Here is a 16,952-nt window from a genome sequence, read left to right as displayed (position 1 = left end):
CACCAGGAACAGTCCACAGCTCGGCCCTGTTCTGTGAACACTGTCTAACAGGTGCTGCCGGAACCTCTGGCTAGTGGACAGTCCATCTTTATTTTGAGACTGGCCAGTCCGGTCAGCATCAGGCCACTGGAACACAATTCACTTACTCAGCAAGAGCAAGTGCGCTGTGGACACCCATCCATTGCTGTCTGCGGAACATTTCTTAGACAGTTTACTCCAGCATAAATGGCACACAGAGCTGTTTCCTTTATGTACCAATGAAGAATATACCTTGAATGCCCCAGTGGAAAGCAGACAGCATTACCAATCTACACTAACTACAATAAATATAAAGGGAGGGGATTTATATTATACATTTGCTTCCTGAAAATAGGATAGAAACAACTACAGTTACGAGAAATATTTACTAAGTACATAACAGGTACATAAAGCTCCAAAAGAAAATAATGTCTCGGACTTTTACTGCATGATTTCATCACAAGAATATCCAGGTTGGTAGTTGTTTCTGATCTAGAACAGATGCCAGAAATATTCACCTTTGCAAAGAAACCTTTGCTTCCTCTAAAGTTTGGATAAACTTCACATTTTGCAGAGTGGTACAAGGCCTTTGCTTTGGATCAGACAGCCCTCCCTGCCACCCCAATAACAGCTGTATTTGACTTTGCATATTTGTGATTCTGTGAGCCTTGGTTTTCTCTCTATAAATTAGATATAATGATATCTACACCTTACTTGGTTTTTATAATGACTAGGCCATAAAGGACATTCCTAGCACAATGTCCGGTATATAATATCAACTCAATAAATGGTCATTTCTTCTATAACTTAAGTCACTTTGTTATATGGGAAGGTGTCCAGTACTTAACTCTTAGTGTATCTTTGATATTAAATTGTGTAACTAAGAAAAATGACACTGTTTTGTGTGGGACTTATCGAGCATCAGTGTCCCAGGATTGCTATGGTACATGATATTCTATGGCCGTACTTCTTGCTACTTTCCCCTCGGAAAACAGAACATTTCCTACAGGTGGAATGCTGTCTTTTATGTTTCTCATGCCTTCACTAGCAGTGCACTGGGCACCCAACGTACCCTAGTGATCATCTGAGCACCTGTCAAGATAATGTCCCCAGTAGGAACGCTCAGGCTAGATGCCTTAGAACCCATCTGTGCAGGACAGACGGAGCCACACTGTACCAGACACTCTAATCCAGTTCCGGCCGAGATCAATCCAGGCCCTCTCTGCTCCTGGGACACTCTGAACCTTTGGGAGGTTCATACAGACCCTTTAGAGTCTGAACTTGGCACTGTCACTCATTTTAGGACCTCCTTAAAGTAAATGAGCAATCAAAATCAGATGACTTACCAAGTCCAGCACCCGATATCTCGACCTACATCCTGCTGATACTATTAGGACTACATGCTTAAAACAAACCAAGAGGATCCAGGAAACTTCCAGCCTTGCGTCAGAAGGTCTTAGTGAATGGTGCTCCAGAAGAAAACTCAATGATCTCAAGTGCTCTGATTCATTTAAAAGTTGTCAAGATGCTTCTCTTTCTTTTTTAGCTGGACTGACAAAGAAGTACAAAAATCTTTTCTTTTTTTTTTTTTAGCTCAAATCTTGTGGCAGTGACAGCTTTACTGTCAATGGGAGGAAAAAAAAACTATTTTAATGATGGTATTATAAATTCAAAATCCCAAATAACTCATAGAAAGTTTTCACTTAAAATGATGAAAGTTATAAAAGGAGCTAATCTACTGATGCAATCTATTATTAGGTATTTTAATACCTTTGAGATTGTGCTGAGATAGAAGGGAAAAAATCTAAAATCCTGTCCCTGAGAAGTAATAGATAAGTGAAAAAATTAAAGAGAATGATTTGAAGGAAAGCTATACAAGAGGGGAAAAGTGCCCCACCACCCAACATGCTTGGGGTGAGCTCTGAAAGTCATGCTAACATTTAATATTTAAGATTTGTGAAGCAGGTACAATGTGGCAGTGGTAACAAGTTATCAAAGATGAAGACTAAGTATGTTACAGATTAAAAAAACTTCTCTAATACTTAAATGAGGGAAAGGAAGGGAGACTCACAGATTCAAGAGACAGCTAAAATACAAGCCCCAGACTTCAAACAAGAGTTTAAGCTTTCAGTTAAAGTTAAGCTTTAGCATAATGTATAAAAGGCATCTGTGACATTTTTGCTGCTTCTTTGATTTCATTCATATCAATGAGATTCAGAAAACGCCCTGTAGGCAGATCGAGCCACATGTAAAAAGGGGAATTAACTGAAACACAATGGATTCTTGGCTTGGGTGTGAATCAAGTTCCAGGCTTCCACTCCCATCCTTTGATTTGACTGTTGGTTCCACTAACAGGGGTGACTATCAGGAAGCGAGATACAGGAGAGGAGTAATTTTGGCTTCAGGCATCCCCCTCGTCACGTAACTGTGCTTAAAGGTACCCACTTTATTGCAGGCCTGACTTAAGGGCTCTGTGATCTTGGGCAAGTCACATAACCTTCAGGCCTCTGCTGTTTCCTCACTCCTTTTCTTTTCTTTTCTTTCTTTCATTAATTTTTTTAATCGAAGTATAGTTGATTCACAGTGTTGTGTTAATTTCTGGTGTGCAGCAAAGTGATTCATTTATATATATATTCTTTTTCATATTCTTTTCCATTATGGTTTATTATAAGATATTGAATATAGTTCCCTGTGATATACAATATGACCTTGTTTACCTATTTTACATATAGTAGTTTGGATTTGATAATTCCAAACTCCTAATTTATCCCTCCTCCACCCCCTTTCCCCTTTGGTAACCATAAATTTTTTTTCTATGTCTGTGAGTCTGTTTCTGTTTTGCAAATAAGTTCATTTGTATCGTATTTTAGATTCCACATGTAAGTGATATCACATGGTATTTGTCTTTCTCTTTCTGACTTACTTCACTTCGTATGATAATCTCTAGGTCCATCCATGTTGCTGCAAATGGCATTATTTCATTCTTTTTTTATGACTTAGTAGTATTCCATTGTATACATGTACCACATCTTCTTTCCACTCATCTGTTGATGGACATTAAGGTTGCTTCCATGTCTTGGCTATTGTAAACAGTGCTGCTATGAACACTGGGGTGCATATATCTTTTCGAATTAGAGTTTTCTCTGGATATATGCCCAGGAGAGGGATTGCTGGATCACATGGCAACTCTATTTTTAGTCTTTTAAGGAACCTCCATATGGTTTTACATAGTGGCTGTACCAATTTACATTCCCACCAACAGTGTAGGAGGGTTCCCTTTTCTCCACACCCTCTCCAGCATTTGTTATTTGTAGATTTTTAATGATGGCCATTCTGACCAGTGTGAGGTGATACCTCATTGTAGTTTTGATTTGCATTTCTCTAATTATTAGTGATATTGAGCATCTTTTCATGTGCCTGTTGGCCATCTGCATGTCTTCTTTGGAGAAACATCTACTTAGGACTTCTGCCCATTTGTTGATTATATTGTTTTCTGTTGTTGTTGTTGAGTTGCATGAGTTGTTTGTATATTTGGGAAATTAAGCCCTTGTTGGACGCATCATTTGCAAATATTTTCTCCCATTCTGGAGGTTGTCTTTTCACTTTCTTTATAGTTTCCTTTGCTGTACAAAAGCTTGTAAGTTTGATTAGATCCCATTTGTTTATTTTTCTTTTTATTTCTACTGCCTTGGGAGACTGACCTAAGAAAACATTGCTACGATTTATGTCAGAGAATGTTTTGCCTATGTTCTCTTCTAGGAATTTTATGGTGTCATGTCTTATATTTAAGTCTTTAAGCTATTTTGAATTTATTTTTGTGTATGACGTGAGGGAGTCTTCTAACTTCACTGATTTACATGCAGCTGTCCAGCCTTCTCAACACCACTTGCAGAAGACACTGTCTTTTCTCAGGCGTCAGTTTTCTTAATTGTAAAATGGACCATCATGCCTACTTCAGAGATTTAAACGAAAGCATTTCCATCAAACACAAAGTGCAGGGGAAGGGGGGGTGGATGAATTGGGAGATTGGGATTGACATATATACACTACTATGTATAAAATACATAACTAATGAGAACCTACTGTATAGTACAGGGTACTCTACTCAGTGCCCTGTGGTGACCTAAATGGGAAGGAAATCTAAAAAAGAGGGGATATATGTATATGTGTAACTGAATCACTTTGCTGTACAGCGGAAACTAACATAACATGGTAAAGCAACTATACTCTAATAAAAATTAAATTAAAAAAATAAAGATAGGACCTGAACATGCCACATCTAAGGAACTCAGGATGGTGGAGTGGCTGCCTTCACATGTGATGTTGGCTCCTATGTCAGAGAAGAGGGGAAGGCTCTAAGAGTCCATGTTTTTAGGGGAGAGAGCAGAAGCAAGAAGAACCACAATCCTGCAGCCTGTGGAAAGAAAACCACATTCACAGAAAGACAGACAAAATGAAAAGGCAGAGGACTATGTACCAGATGAAGGAACAAGATAAAACCCCAGAAAAACAACTAAATGAAGTAGAGATAGGCAACCTTCCAGAAAAAGAATTCAGAATAATGATAGTGAAGATGATCCAGGACCTCAGAAAAAGAATGGAGGCAAAGATGGAGAGGATGCAAGAAATGTTTAACAAAGACCTAGAAGAATTAAAGAACAACAAACAGAGATGAATGATACAATAACTGAAATGAAAAATACACTAGAAGGAATCAACAGCAGAATAATAGGCAGAAGAACGGATAAGTGACCTGGAAGACAGAATGGTGGAATTCAATGCCATGGAACACAGTAAAGAAAAAAGGATGAAAAGAAATGAAGACAGCCTAAGAGACCTCTGGGACAACATTAAACACACCAACATTCACATTATAGGGGTCTCAGAAAGAGAAGAGAGAGAGAAAGGACTCGAAAAAAATATTTGAAGAGATTATAGTGGAAAACTTCCCTAACATGGGAAAGGAAAGAGCCGCCCAAGTCCAGGAAGCACAGAGAGTCCCAGGCAGGATAAACCTAAGGAGAAACATGCTGAGACACACAGTAATCAAACTGACAAAAATTAAAGACAAAGAAAAATTATTAAAAGCAACAAGGAAAAAACGACAAATAACATGCAAGGGAACTCCCATAAGGTTAACAGCTGATTTCTCAGAAGAAACTCTACAAGCCAGAAGGGAGTGGCATGATATATTTAAAGTGATGAAAGGGAAGAACCTACAACCAAGATTACTTTACCTGGCAAGGATCTCATTCAGATTCAACAGAGAAATCAACTGCTTTACAGACAAGCGAAAGCTAAGAGAATTCAGCACCACCAAACCAGCTTTACAACAAATGCTAAAGGAACTTCTCTAAGTGAGAAACACAAGAGAAGAAAAGGATCTACAAAAACAAACCCAAAACAATTAAGAAAATGGTAATAGGAACATACATATCGATAATTACCTTAAATGGGAATGGATTAAATGCTCCAACGAAAAGACACAGGCTCACTGAATGGATACAAAAACAAGACTCATATATATGTTGTCTACAAGAGACCCACTTCAGACCTAGGGGCACATACAGCCTGAAAGTGAGGGAATAGAAAAAGATATTCCATGCAAATGGAAAACAAAAGAAAGCTGGAGTAGCAATACTCACATCAGATAAAACAGACTTTAAAATAAAGAATGTTATAAGAGACAAGGAAGGACACTACATAATGATCAAGGGATCAATCCAAGAAGAATTATAAATGTATATGCACCCAACATAGGAGCACCTCAATACATAAGACAACTGCTAACAGCTATAAAAGAGGAAATCGACAGCAACACAGTAATAGTGGGGGACTTTAACACCTCACTTACACCAATGGATAGACCATCCACACAGAAAATTAATAAGGAAACACAAGCTTTAAATGACACAACAGACAAGATAGATATAATTGATATTTATAGGACATGCCATCCGAAAACAGCGATTACACTTTCTTCTCAAGTGCACATGGAACATTCTCCAGGATAGATGTTACCTTGGGTCACAAATCAAGCCTTCGTAAATTTAAGAAAACTGAAATCACATCAAGCATCTTTTCCGACCAAAACGCTATGAGATTAGAAATAAATTACAGGGAAAAAAATGTAAAAAACATAAACACATGGAAGCTAAACAATACATTACTAAATAACCAAGATATCACTGAAGAAATCAAAGAGGAAATCAAAAAATACCTAGAGACAAATGGCAATGAAAACATGATGATCCAAAACCTATGGAATGCAGCAAAAGCAGTTTTAAGAGGGAAGTTTACAGCAATACAATCCTACCTCAAGAAACAAGAAAAATCTGAAATAAACAATCTAACCTTACACCTAAAGGAAGTAGAGAAAGAAGAACAAACAAAACCCAAAGTTAGGAGAAGGAAAGAAATCTTAAAGATCAGAGCAGAAATAAATGAAACAGAAACAAAGAAAACAATTGCAGAGATCGAAACTGAAACCTAGTTCTTTGAGAAGATAAACAAAATTGATAAACCTTTAGCCAGACTCATCAAGAAAAAGAGATAGAGGACTCAAATCAATAAAATTAGAAATGAAAAAGGGGAAGTTACAACAGACACCACAGAAATACAAAGCATTGTAAGAGACTACTACAAGCAGCCCTATGTTAACAAAATGGACAACCTGGAAGAAATGGACAAATTCTTAGGAAGGTATAACCTTCCAAGAGTGAACAAGGAAGAAATAGAAAATATGAACAGACCAATCACAAGTAATGAAATTGAAACTGTGATTAAAAATCTTCCAACAGGGGCTTCCCTGGTGGCGCAGTGGTTGAGAGCCCGCCTGCCGATGCAGGGGACATGGGTTCGTGCCCCGTTTTGGGAAGATCCCACATGCTGCGGAGTGGCTGGACCTGTGAGCCATGGCCGCTGAGTCTGCGTGTCTGGAGCCTGTGCTCCACAACGGGAGAGGCCACAACAGTGAGAGGCCTGTGTACCGCAAAAAAAAAAAAAAAAAAAATTCCAACAAACAAAAGTCCAGGACCAGGTGGCTTCACAGGTGAATTCTATCAAACATTTAGAGATGAGCTAACACCCATCCTTCTCAAACTCTCCCAAAAATTGCAGAGGAAGGAACACTCCCAAATTCATTCTATGAGGCCACCATCACCCTGATACCAAAACCAGACAAAGATACTACAAAAAAAGAAAATTACAGACCAATATCACTGATGAATATAGATGCAAAAATCCTCAACAAAATACTAGCAAACAGAATCCAACAATACATTAAAAGGATCATACACCATGATCAAGTGGGATTTTTCCTAGGTATGCAAGGATTCTTCAATATATGCAAATCAATCAATGTGATACACCAGATTAACAAACTGAAGAATAAAAACCATATGATCATCTCAATAGATGCAGAAAAAGCTTTTGACAAAATTCAACACCCATTTATAACAAAAAAAAAACTCTTCAGAAAGTGGGGATAGAGGGAACCTACCTGAACACAATAAAGGCCATATATGACAAACCCACAGCAAATATCATTCTCAATGGTGAAAAACTGAAAGCATTTCCTCTAAGATCAGAAACAAGACAAGGATGTCCACTCTCGCCACTACTATTCAACATAGTTTTGGAAGTCCTAGCCACGGCAACCAGAGTAGAAAAAGAAATAAAAGGAATACAAATTGGAAAAAGATGAAATAAAACTGTCACTGTTTGCAGATGACATGATACTATATATAGATAATCCTAAAAATACTACCAGAAAACTACTAGAGCTAATCAATGAACCTGGTAAAGTTGCAGGATACAAAATTAATGCACAGAAATCTATACACTATACACTAACCTATACACTAACAACAAAAGATCAGAAAGAGAAATTAAGGAAACACTCCCACTTACCATTGCAACAAAAAGAATAAAATACCTAGGAATAAACCTACCTAAGGAGGTAAAAGACCTGTACTCAGAAAACTATAAGACACTGATGAAAGAAATCAAAGATGACACAAACAGATGGAGAGATATACCATGTTCTTGGACTGGAAAAATCAATATTGTGAACATGACTATACTACCCAAAGCAATCTACAGATTCAATGCAATCCCTATCAAATTACCAATGGCATTTTACATTGGGGGACTTGGCTCACCTTCTCATTCTGCTCTTACTAGCTACCTGGACCTGCATGTTTCTTTGCCTCTGAGTCCAGACTTCTGTATCACTAAAACAAAGATGAGTCCCTATGTCAGGGCTGTTGTGAGAATGAAATTCAATCAGGAAAGAGAAGGCTCCAGTGTCTAGCACACAGTAGGCATACAACATGTGTTCATTTCCTGTTTCTTTTACTCCTTATATAATTCTGCTTACGAGAGAAATTCAGGCGGCCTGGGGTTTTGCTGAGAACAGTGAAAAGTCTACTACTGAAAATAACACATGTAGGAGTAGGCCTCCGTGCAAATTCACATATACATTTAAAATATTGAGGTGACTTTACATACATCAGCAAAACCTCTAAACCATGGAGGACAGAGAGAAGGTTACCAAAACAGACTAACCATCTTTAACAAGGAGGCCCCCACCAAGCCTCACTCTCAAGAGCCAGGGCTTTTCGGAGATTCCTCAAATTAAATTAAAATGATCTGAAAAACATTTGGTCCCGTTTTAGGCTACATGGGCTTTGTTATCGACTGAAGCCCTGCTATAATCTCTCCCCCAAAATAAGAGTTTCTAGAGCATTAAAGAAGACACAGCTCTAGAACCTTAGTGAGATTCAATACACACCTGTCGGAGAAAGGTCCTTCTTCATCCTTTTTAATTTCTTGGCCTTTTTCCTTCCCTCTGAGAGGGATTCTGCACAGGGATCTGTCTGCTCAAGCTCAGTGTCAGAAATCTCCCCCGATACTCTGGCCTCCAGGACACCTTCTGCTTGACTGGGACTCAGATTTCTCTTTCCTACTGTGCTGGTGGCTGTGAGACTGAAATGCAAGTGGAACAACATGAAAGGTGTTGAGAGTAACTGGAAGACTAAACCTATAAAAATATTTTAACACTCTTAATTCTATTAACACTTAACTAGCAATCAAACAACATGGGTAGCTGCTGCCTGGAGGTGCAAGTTAAAGACCTTACTGTGAACTGAAGTCTGAAAGTTCACCCACAACAAGCTTGTTCAGAAGAAACTTCTACACCAGGCTTGTGCATGGATATACACAAATCTAAGCTGTTCATAGTGTTTAAAAGAAAAAAATTTTAAAGAAAATTCCTGGTCTTTATTTTGATAAGAGTTACCCTAACAGAAGAGTAGAATAGTAGTGCGACCATAACAAAATAACAGTCTGGATTACATTAAATCACAAGATAGCACTGTTACTTGCATGCTGCCTGATGGATACACAGTAGAGCAGGAGAATTCTTGAGTCTGCCGGGCTGTCACACCACTCGTGCATTTGAATACACTTAAAAGGTATACCCCACCTTCATATGATTCTCTTCCATTCCAAAAAGGTGACTTGTCAAGATTATAATTAAACCTGGCTTCATTTTAAAAGCTTTATAGGATTTGACATGTTGAATTAGATCACATTACATGTCTTGATTTTCCTTAAGAAAATATGTTCCCTGAATCAGAACGTGATAATAACAGAGACCACAGGGCCAGTGTGAGTCCTGTCTCCTCTAAATGAGTCTTATAAACAGGTTTTTTTTTTATAGCCCCCACGTTATGAAAAGCATAAAGAATCTAGTCATTCCCCCTAAGGGAGGCCATTCAGGCACAGAGCAGGGTGCGGAGAGGGAGAGAGAGAACATGAGCAAGCCCCTGTGTCAGCCTTCCCTAGGAAGTGAACGCTTTATTTTATTTTTAAATATATTTATTTATTTACTTTATTTTTGGCTGCGTGGGGTCTTGGTTGCTCTGAGTGGGCTTTTCTCTAGTTGCGGCGAGCGGGGGCTACTCTTTGTTGCAGTGCGCAGGCTTCTCATTGTGGTGGCTTTGTGTGGAGCACGGGCTCTAGGCATGCGGGCTTCAGTAGTTGTGGCACGTGGGCTCAGTAGCTGTGGATTGCGGGCTCTAGAGTGCAGGCTCAGTAGCTGTGGTGCACGGGCTTAGATGCTCCATGGCATGTGGGATCTTCCTGGACCAGGGCTCAAACACATGTCCCCTGCAATGGCAGGCGGATTCTTAACCACTGTGCCACCAGCGAAGTCCCGAAGTGAATGCTTTAAAATGTTACATATCAAAACCCTGGGGGACTTCCCTGGTGGTCCAGTAGTTAACACTCTGTGCTCCCTATGCTGGTGGCTGGGTTCGATCCCTGGTCAGGGAACTAGATCCCATACACATGCCACAACTAAGGGTTCGCGTGCCACAGCTAAGGAGCCTGCCTGCTGCAACTAAGACCTGGAGCAGCCAAATTAAAAAACAAGAACAAAAACTCGGGCTACCCGATGATTCAAGTTCTGCAATGTTACTCTTCCCTGTTCCTTACACTTCCTCACTCATGTGAAGAAGGTGGTGGTGCTCAGAAGCCATAGGAAGCAGAACAGAGAGAGCTCAGAGCAGATGGCCTGTTAAGCCTGGCTGGCCAGCCTCCCGCTGTCATCTCTTCACCTGTGTTATATGCAGCTTTTGGAAACATCTTTTATTGAGGGTATATGAAGAAAAGGAGAATACCAAAGGTAGTATTTTGGGGGGAGAGTTATTAGAAATTCATGCTGAAGTTTACTGTTTAAAAACTGATAATACCTTTAAATTTTTCTTAAAGACTAAAACAATTTTCGGCTGGTTTCAGAAAATTTGGAAAATTCAGAAAGTATTAAGTAAGAAAATAGTAAGGACACACCTTTCCATTGTGAAAGGGTAAGAGGCCTAAATATTCCTCTGTGCTGTGAACCCTGGAACCTAGCAGCCTCTGAGATGTAAATGTTTAATGAAAACTCAGCTGGAACCATCAGCATTCAAAGTACTTCAAGAAATACAAAGTCCTGAAATAGCCCCAACTGCACATAGGAATCTAGCGGATGATAAAGGTGGTATCTCAAATTACTGGGGCAGAGATGAACTTCCAAAAAAATGGTGGTGGGACAACAGGAAAAAGATAAGTTAGGCCCATTCTTCCCCCATAAAAAAGAAAAAAACGCCAAAATGGATTAGATATCTAAATGTGAAAAATGAAACTATACAAATACTGAAAGAAAACACAGATGAATTCCTCTAAAACCTGAGTGTCGAAAAAGGCTTTACTATAACTCACAATCCAAATTTATAAGAAGATTTATAAATTTGATCATATAAAAATCCTTTGCATGGCTATCAATAACATGAGCAAAGTCAAAAGACAAATGACAAACCAGGAGAAAATATTTGTAACATATATCACAGATAAAGGGCTAATGTCCCTAATACACAAGTAACAGTCAAAATTGAAGAAAAAAACCCCCAAATCCTACAGGAAAATGGGCAAAGCTATGAATAAATAGCTCACCACACACACACACACACACACACACACACACACACACACACACACCTTAAACACATGAAAATATGTTCAACTCCATTCATGATGCAAAATAAAATGCCACTGAAATATCATTTCTCACCCACTAGATTGGCAAAAATATCCAAAAGATTGATGAAATGTTCTGTTGTTGAGAGTGGGGAAACAGGCACTCATACATTGCTGGTGACAAAGAAAAATGGTACAACTCACTCTTACAGAAGGGAATGTGGCACTATTTAACAAAACTTTATATCCATTTACTCTTTGAGCCAGCAATCCCACTTCTAGGAATTCAGAAGATGCACCCCCAACAATGCAAAAATACTTATGTACAAGATTACTCATTGCAGCTTTATTTGTTGTTATGATATATTATTGCCAAGTTCCTAAATGTCTAAGCATAGGAAATTGGTTGAATAAACTATGCTATGTACAGTCAATGTAACTAAGCAGTTACAAGAAAGAATGAAGATCTCAAACAACAGATATGAAATTATTTCCAGTGAAAAAAGCAAAGTGCAAAAGAGCAACTTATTCCAGTCTTGGGTGAAACGTCGGGGGGAATACCAAAAAAATATCCTGAACTATTTAGTAGGTTTGCTTCTGTAGTTGAACGAGTGAAGCAATTCTGAAAATATTTGGATACATGATAATGCTCAGCAAATTAGTAAATGTATTCATGTAGTTGGAAGACAGATATGGGGGAAGGCAAGGGAGAACGCTGTGGGGACGTAATGGAACTGGAGATACAGGTCCGGGCTTGAGATTTCTAAAATAAGTATGTGTGTATGTGTGCACGTTTATGTGTACGCATATATGTATGGGAAGTATCTATGTATATCCATGCCCCTATTTCCCAGCTCTGCCCACTGAAAGGACCTAAAAAACAAAAACAAAAAACAAAAAACCCAATGGCCATAAGCACATCTAGTGTCCAGATTTTAATGTCTAAACCATACCCCACTGAAAAAACACAGGGCTCCTTGAAGAAGCGCTTGATTCCAGGGCTGGGGTAAAAGTTGCACAAAATGAGCTCGGCTGGGGTAAAAGAAGCACAAAATGAGCCCAGAACATCTTGCAATACCAGAAAGTAGGAAACTGCTCAAGAAATGACAGGGCATGTCACAGGGATGTAGGAACCAGGTGGAAAGGGCTCCCACTGGCCAAATATTTGAGCACCAAAATAATTAAGGGGCAATAATAAATTCTAAACCATTGAAAAAAAACAGGAATCCATGGATCTATATCGATACATAATACAGAGAGACAGAGAGAGGAGGGAGAGCTCTTAGTTCTGGTTGAATGCTGACTAGGAAATGGTAAAGGTGGAGAGAGAGATGGAGTTGGCAAATCATCCTTTGGCAACCATCACGTGAAGAATGACTGATGCAAAAATCATCAAGAGGTGCTAAATCAGGGGAGATATTTTGATGAAGAGTAGGCTATTTGCATGGTCTTAAAGTGTCTCTCCTGAGACTGATATCCTGAGAAGGACATAGCATCACTTTTGCACATTCTAGTCAGGATTGTATAACCTGAACATAATCATGAAGAAACATCAGACAAACCCAAAGGAAAAACAACTTACTGAAAAAAAGTGGGGTGAGGGGCTGGTGTCCTTCAAAAATGTTGTTGTCATAAAAAAGACCAAAGACACATTGAAAACTAGCTGCAACACATTATGACAGACTGGATCTTATACTAGAGGGAAAAGCCATAAAGAGAATATTGGATCAAATAATAAAACTGGGATATAAACAGTAGATTACAGTATTATATCAATGTTAAATTACCAAGGTTGATAACTATACTACAGTTATACAAGAAACTATTAAGGATCATGATGTATCTAACTTCCTCTCAGATGGTTCAGGAAAAAACAAGTGTGTTGGGAGTTGCAGTATGGAGAGAAAAAGGGAGAGAAGGCAACACAGAGTGTGTATATACAGAGAGAGGAAGGGGAAGGGTGGAAGAGAGAGCGTGTGCACACAAAGTAAAGAAGAGCAAAATGTTAACAATCAAGGTAGCCGGATAAAGAATATATGGGTGTTCTTTGTAATATTTGTGACTTTTATAGAGTTTGAAATTATTTCCAAGTTAAAAGCAAAACAAAACAAAATAAAACAAAACAAACTGGAGGAAGCATGATGTTTAAACAAATAAGGAAAAGTAAATTTCATTGAGGATTATCTTCTTTTTTTTCTAATTTAATTTTTTTGGCCGCACTGCACGGCACGCGGGATCTTAGTTCCCCGACCAGGGATTGAACCCATGCTCCCTGCAGTGGAAGCGCGGAGTGCTAACCACTGGGCCGCCAGGGAATTCCCTCAAGGAATATCTTCTGATGCCTGCTTGCTGTGGCACAATCTAGGACTGAAGTCTGTGTGTGTTTACACATGACTAATAAGTATATTGCCAGTCTAGTGATACGTGGAAGAAGCTGCCTTGACCCATTAACAGAATGTCTCATCTGATACAACAGAGTCCCTTTCCAGCCAGCCAGGCTGGAAAGGATCCCTCGGAGTTGGCATCTGTGCCTCTTCATTCTTCAGTGCCTGAGCCCATCAGCTCATCCCCTCATTTAACCAATATTCTATCAACATGATGAGCACCTCCCATGGGCCACACCTCCAAACGCCCTCCAGTCCTGCTCGTTTTATTCTCAGCCACCATTCCGGCTCTTTCCTCACGCTGCTGCCGGGCTCTCTTCCTATCTTGCCCCTTGACTCTGAAAACAGGATCTTAATTGGCTAGTCCCCTCTGTCCCACTCTTCCCAGACTCCCTTGCCCTTCAAACCCATTCCTCCCAGTGTTAGCAAACTTCTTCCAAAGCAGAGATTTGATCAGATACTCCCAGCTGCAAGACTTCACAGCTCTCTACCGTCAACCTGAATTTTAACTGCTTGGCACAGCAACCAGGACCCTCTGTCATCTGGGTCCCCGTCGGCTTTTCTAGCCTTATCTTCCACAAGGCAGTCGAGTTGCAAAGACGCTATCTGTTCACCTTAATGAATTCCATGACATGCACTCTTCTACCTGGTCCACTGTCCCAGCGGTGGGCTTATCAGCCCCCATACACCCTATATTTCCCATCGGACGTTGCTGCCCGTGCTCCACAACAAGAGAAGCCACCACAGTGAGAAACCCGTGCACCGCACTGAAGAGTAGCCCCCGCTCACCGCAACTAGAGAAAGCCCGCGCTTTTAGCAACAAAGACCCAACGCAGCCAAAAATAAATAAATAAATTAATTAATTTAAAAAATTTTAGGGGTTAGCTCGGTAAAGTAAGATATAATAATAAATGTATGGGTTACTTTTTTTTTTTTGGCTGGGCATGGGCTTTCTGTAGCTGTGGCGAGCGGGGGCTACTCTTCGTTGCAGTGTGCAGGCTTCTCATTATGGTGTCTTCTCCTATTGTGGAGCACGGGCTCTAGGCATGCGGGCTTTAGTAGTTGTGGCCTGTGGGCTCTAGAGCGCAGGTTCAGTAGTTGTGGCACAAGGGTTTAGTTGCTACGTGGCATGTGGGATCTTCCAGGACCAGGGCTCAAACCCCTGTTCCCTGTATTGGCAGGCGGATTCTTAACCACTGCGCCACCAGAGAAGTCCCTGGGTTACTATTATTATGAACCAATATACTATGACAAAATTATATTTCAAAAACATGTAAAAATAATGTCTACCTGATACAGACATTTGATAACAGAAAACATTAAAAGAATAAAACATTAACACTAAATGGATGGCCAATAAATATCAGTTAAAAATTGAAAGATGTTACAGATATTTATTATTTAAAAGTTATTCTTAAATGAGATTTTAAAACACACAAGCATTAATATTTGTCACAAGACAATATTCCAGATGGAGAAAAGATTCTCTCATGTTATGCTGATGTTGATCAAACTGTTCCGAGTGCTTCCAAAGCAAATACAAGTTGGGTGTTAAACTACATATTGCTTTATATTAGCTCATTTCCTTTTTTATTAAAAAAAATTTTTTTAGTTGTGGCATGTGGGATCCTTAGTTGCAGCATGTGGGATCCACCTCCCCGACCAGGGATTGAACCCAGGCCCCCTGCATTGGGAGTGCGGAGCCCCAGCCACTGGACCACCAAGGAAGTCCCTCATTTCTTTTAGAGATGAAAATATTTTGTCTGCTTGCCTTGATTTTCGTTTTGCTGTTAAAATTGATACTGCTTGTCCTAATTCAGATTTTTAGATCGAATGATTTTACACTGGAGTATTCCACAATGACATTTACATTTTGTCTCTGAATTTCATCTATAAAAGTATTTACCAAGAACTGTAGCCTACAGCAAATATTCAAACACTGAAACACTATTGGATTCTATTAAGACAACGTAACATTCGGATATCCTAGCAAGGTTAACAGTACATGTTTCAAAACTGCCAATTTAAGGACTGCTTCCAAAACTTACTTCTTGGAACAAGATTCGCAGGATTTTTGTAAAGTGTACTGCTGTATGTAATCTTGTTAATATATTCTTATTTACAAGAATGATTCACTGTTAGTAGCAGACAAGGCCACGAACACACACTTAACAACATGGCAACAGTGACAAGCAAGAATGACTGATTTGATTGTGGCCCTTTCTCTCCTACCTGCTCCTGTCCTGATTTCAGAAATGTTGACTGTAGCCTTTGACACTGATTCCATGCTTGCTTTCAACTTTATGTCAGAGAATTCCTTTGCACTAGTAATGCCTATGCTGATGGTTAAAGTTTAATTCCCACAGATTTTGCCCCTTTATCTTAGTTTCTCAACTGATATTCCTCATGATTTGGAATAACACATAAATGTCCCCAGAGATGCCAGGGAGGAACTGGTGAATGGCAACCCTATTGGAAATCAGCTGATCACAAACTGGACTCTCTATTCTGTGTCATCATCTATTTGTCTTCCCTTATGCCAGCACCACACGGTTTTTAGTCCCGTAGCTTTAAAGTAAGTCTTAAAGACAGAATAAGTCCTTTAGTTGGCTGGGAAGTTCATGCTGCTGGATAAAATAATAACCACCTTTCATTTTAAAGGGCTGCCCAGTTTAAAAAATTCTCTCATTTGATACTTGTCTACAATCATTTGAAGCTGAACATGTGTTTTCACTCCCATTTTACAGGCAAGAAACCTCATCCTCAGAATGAGTGACTTCCCCCAGGTTGTGTGGCTGGTCTGGTAGATCGGAGGGTGTCCTCCAAGCCAAGTGCTCTTTGAAACGCTTCACAGCCTTGCTCCCCACCCCATCTTCCCAGGGCAAAATGAACTGGAAAAATCTGGGGAAGTGGGAGCTAGAAAATGCATTTTTATTGTTTTCACAAACTCTCATGCTGAATTCAAATTCCACGAGCATGACTGTTCCTGTGTTTTTGGGCATGGTCTGGATGGATGAGGGGAGGATGTCA

General features: G+C 39.6%; 1 protein-coding gene across 1 annotated transcript in view; it reads right to left on the bottom strand.

The window, feature by feature from the left end:
* The window catches only part of PARN (poly(A)-specific ribonuclease), a 159,459-nt gene that overhangs the window by 5,632 nt on the left and 136,875 nt on the right, over positions 1-16,952 (bottom strand). The window contains exon 23 of the mRNA XM_081257994.1: positions 8,813-9,006. Within this exon, the coding sequence (XP_081114120.1) occupies positions 8,813-9,006 (194 nt within the window). The remainder of the gene's footprint in view (positions 1-8,812; positions 9,007-16,952) is intronic.

Source organism: Mesoplodon bidens (assembly GCF_964165515.1).
Source record: "Mesoplodon bidens genome assembly, chromosome: 15".
NCBI lineage: Eukaryota > Metazoa > Chordata > Mammalia > Artiodactyla > Ziphiidae > Mesoplodon > Mesoplodon bidens.
This window is presented reverse-complemented; position numbering and strand designations above follow the sequence as displayed.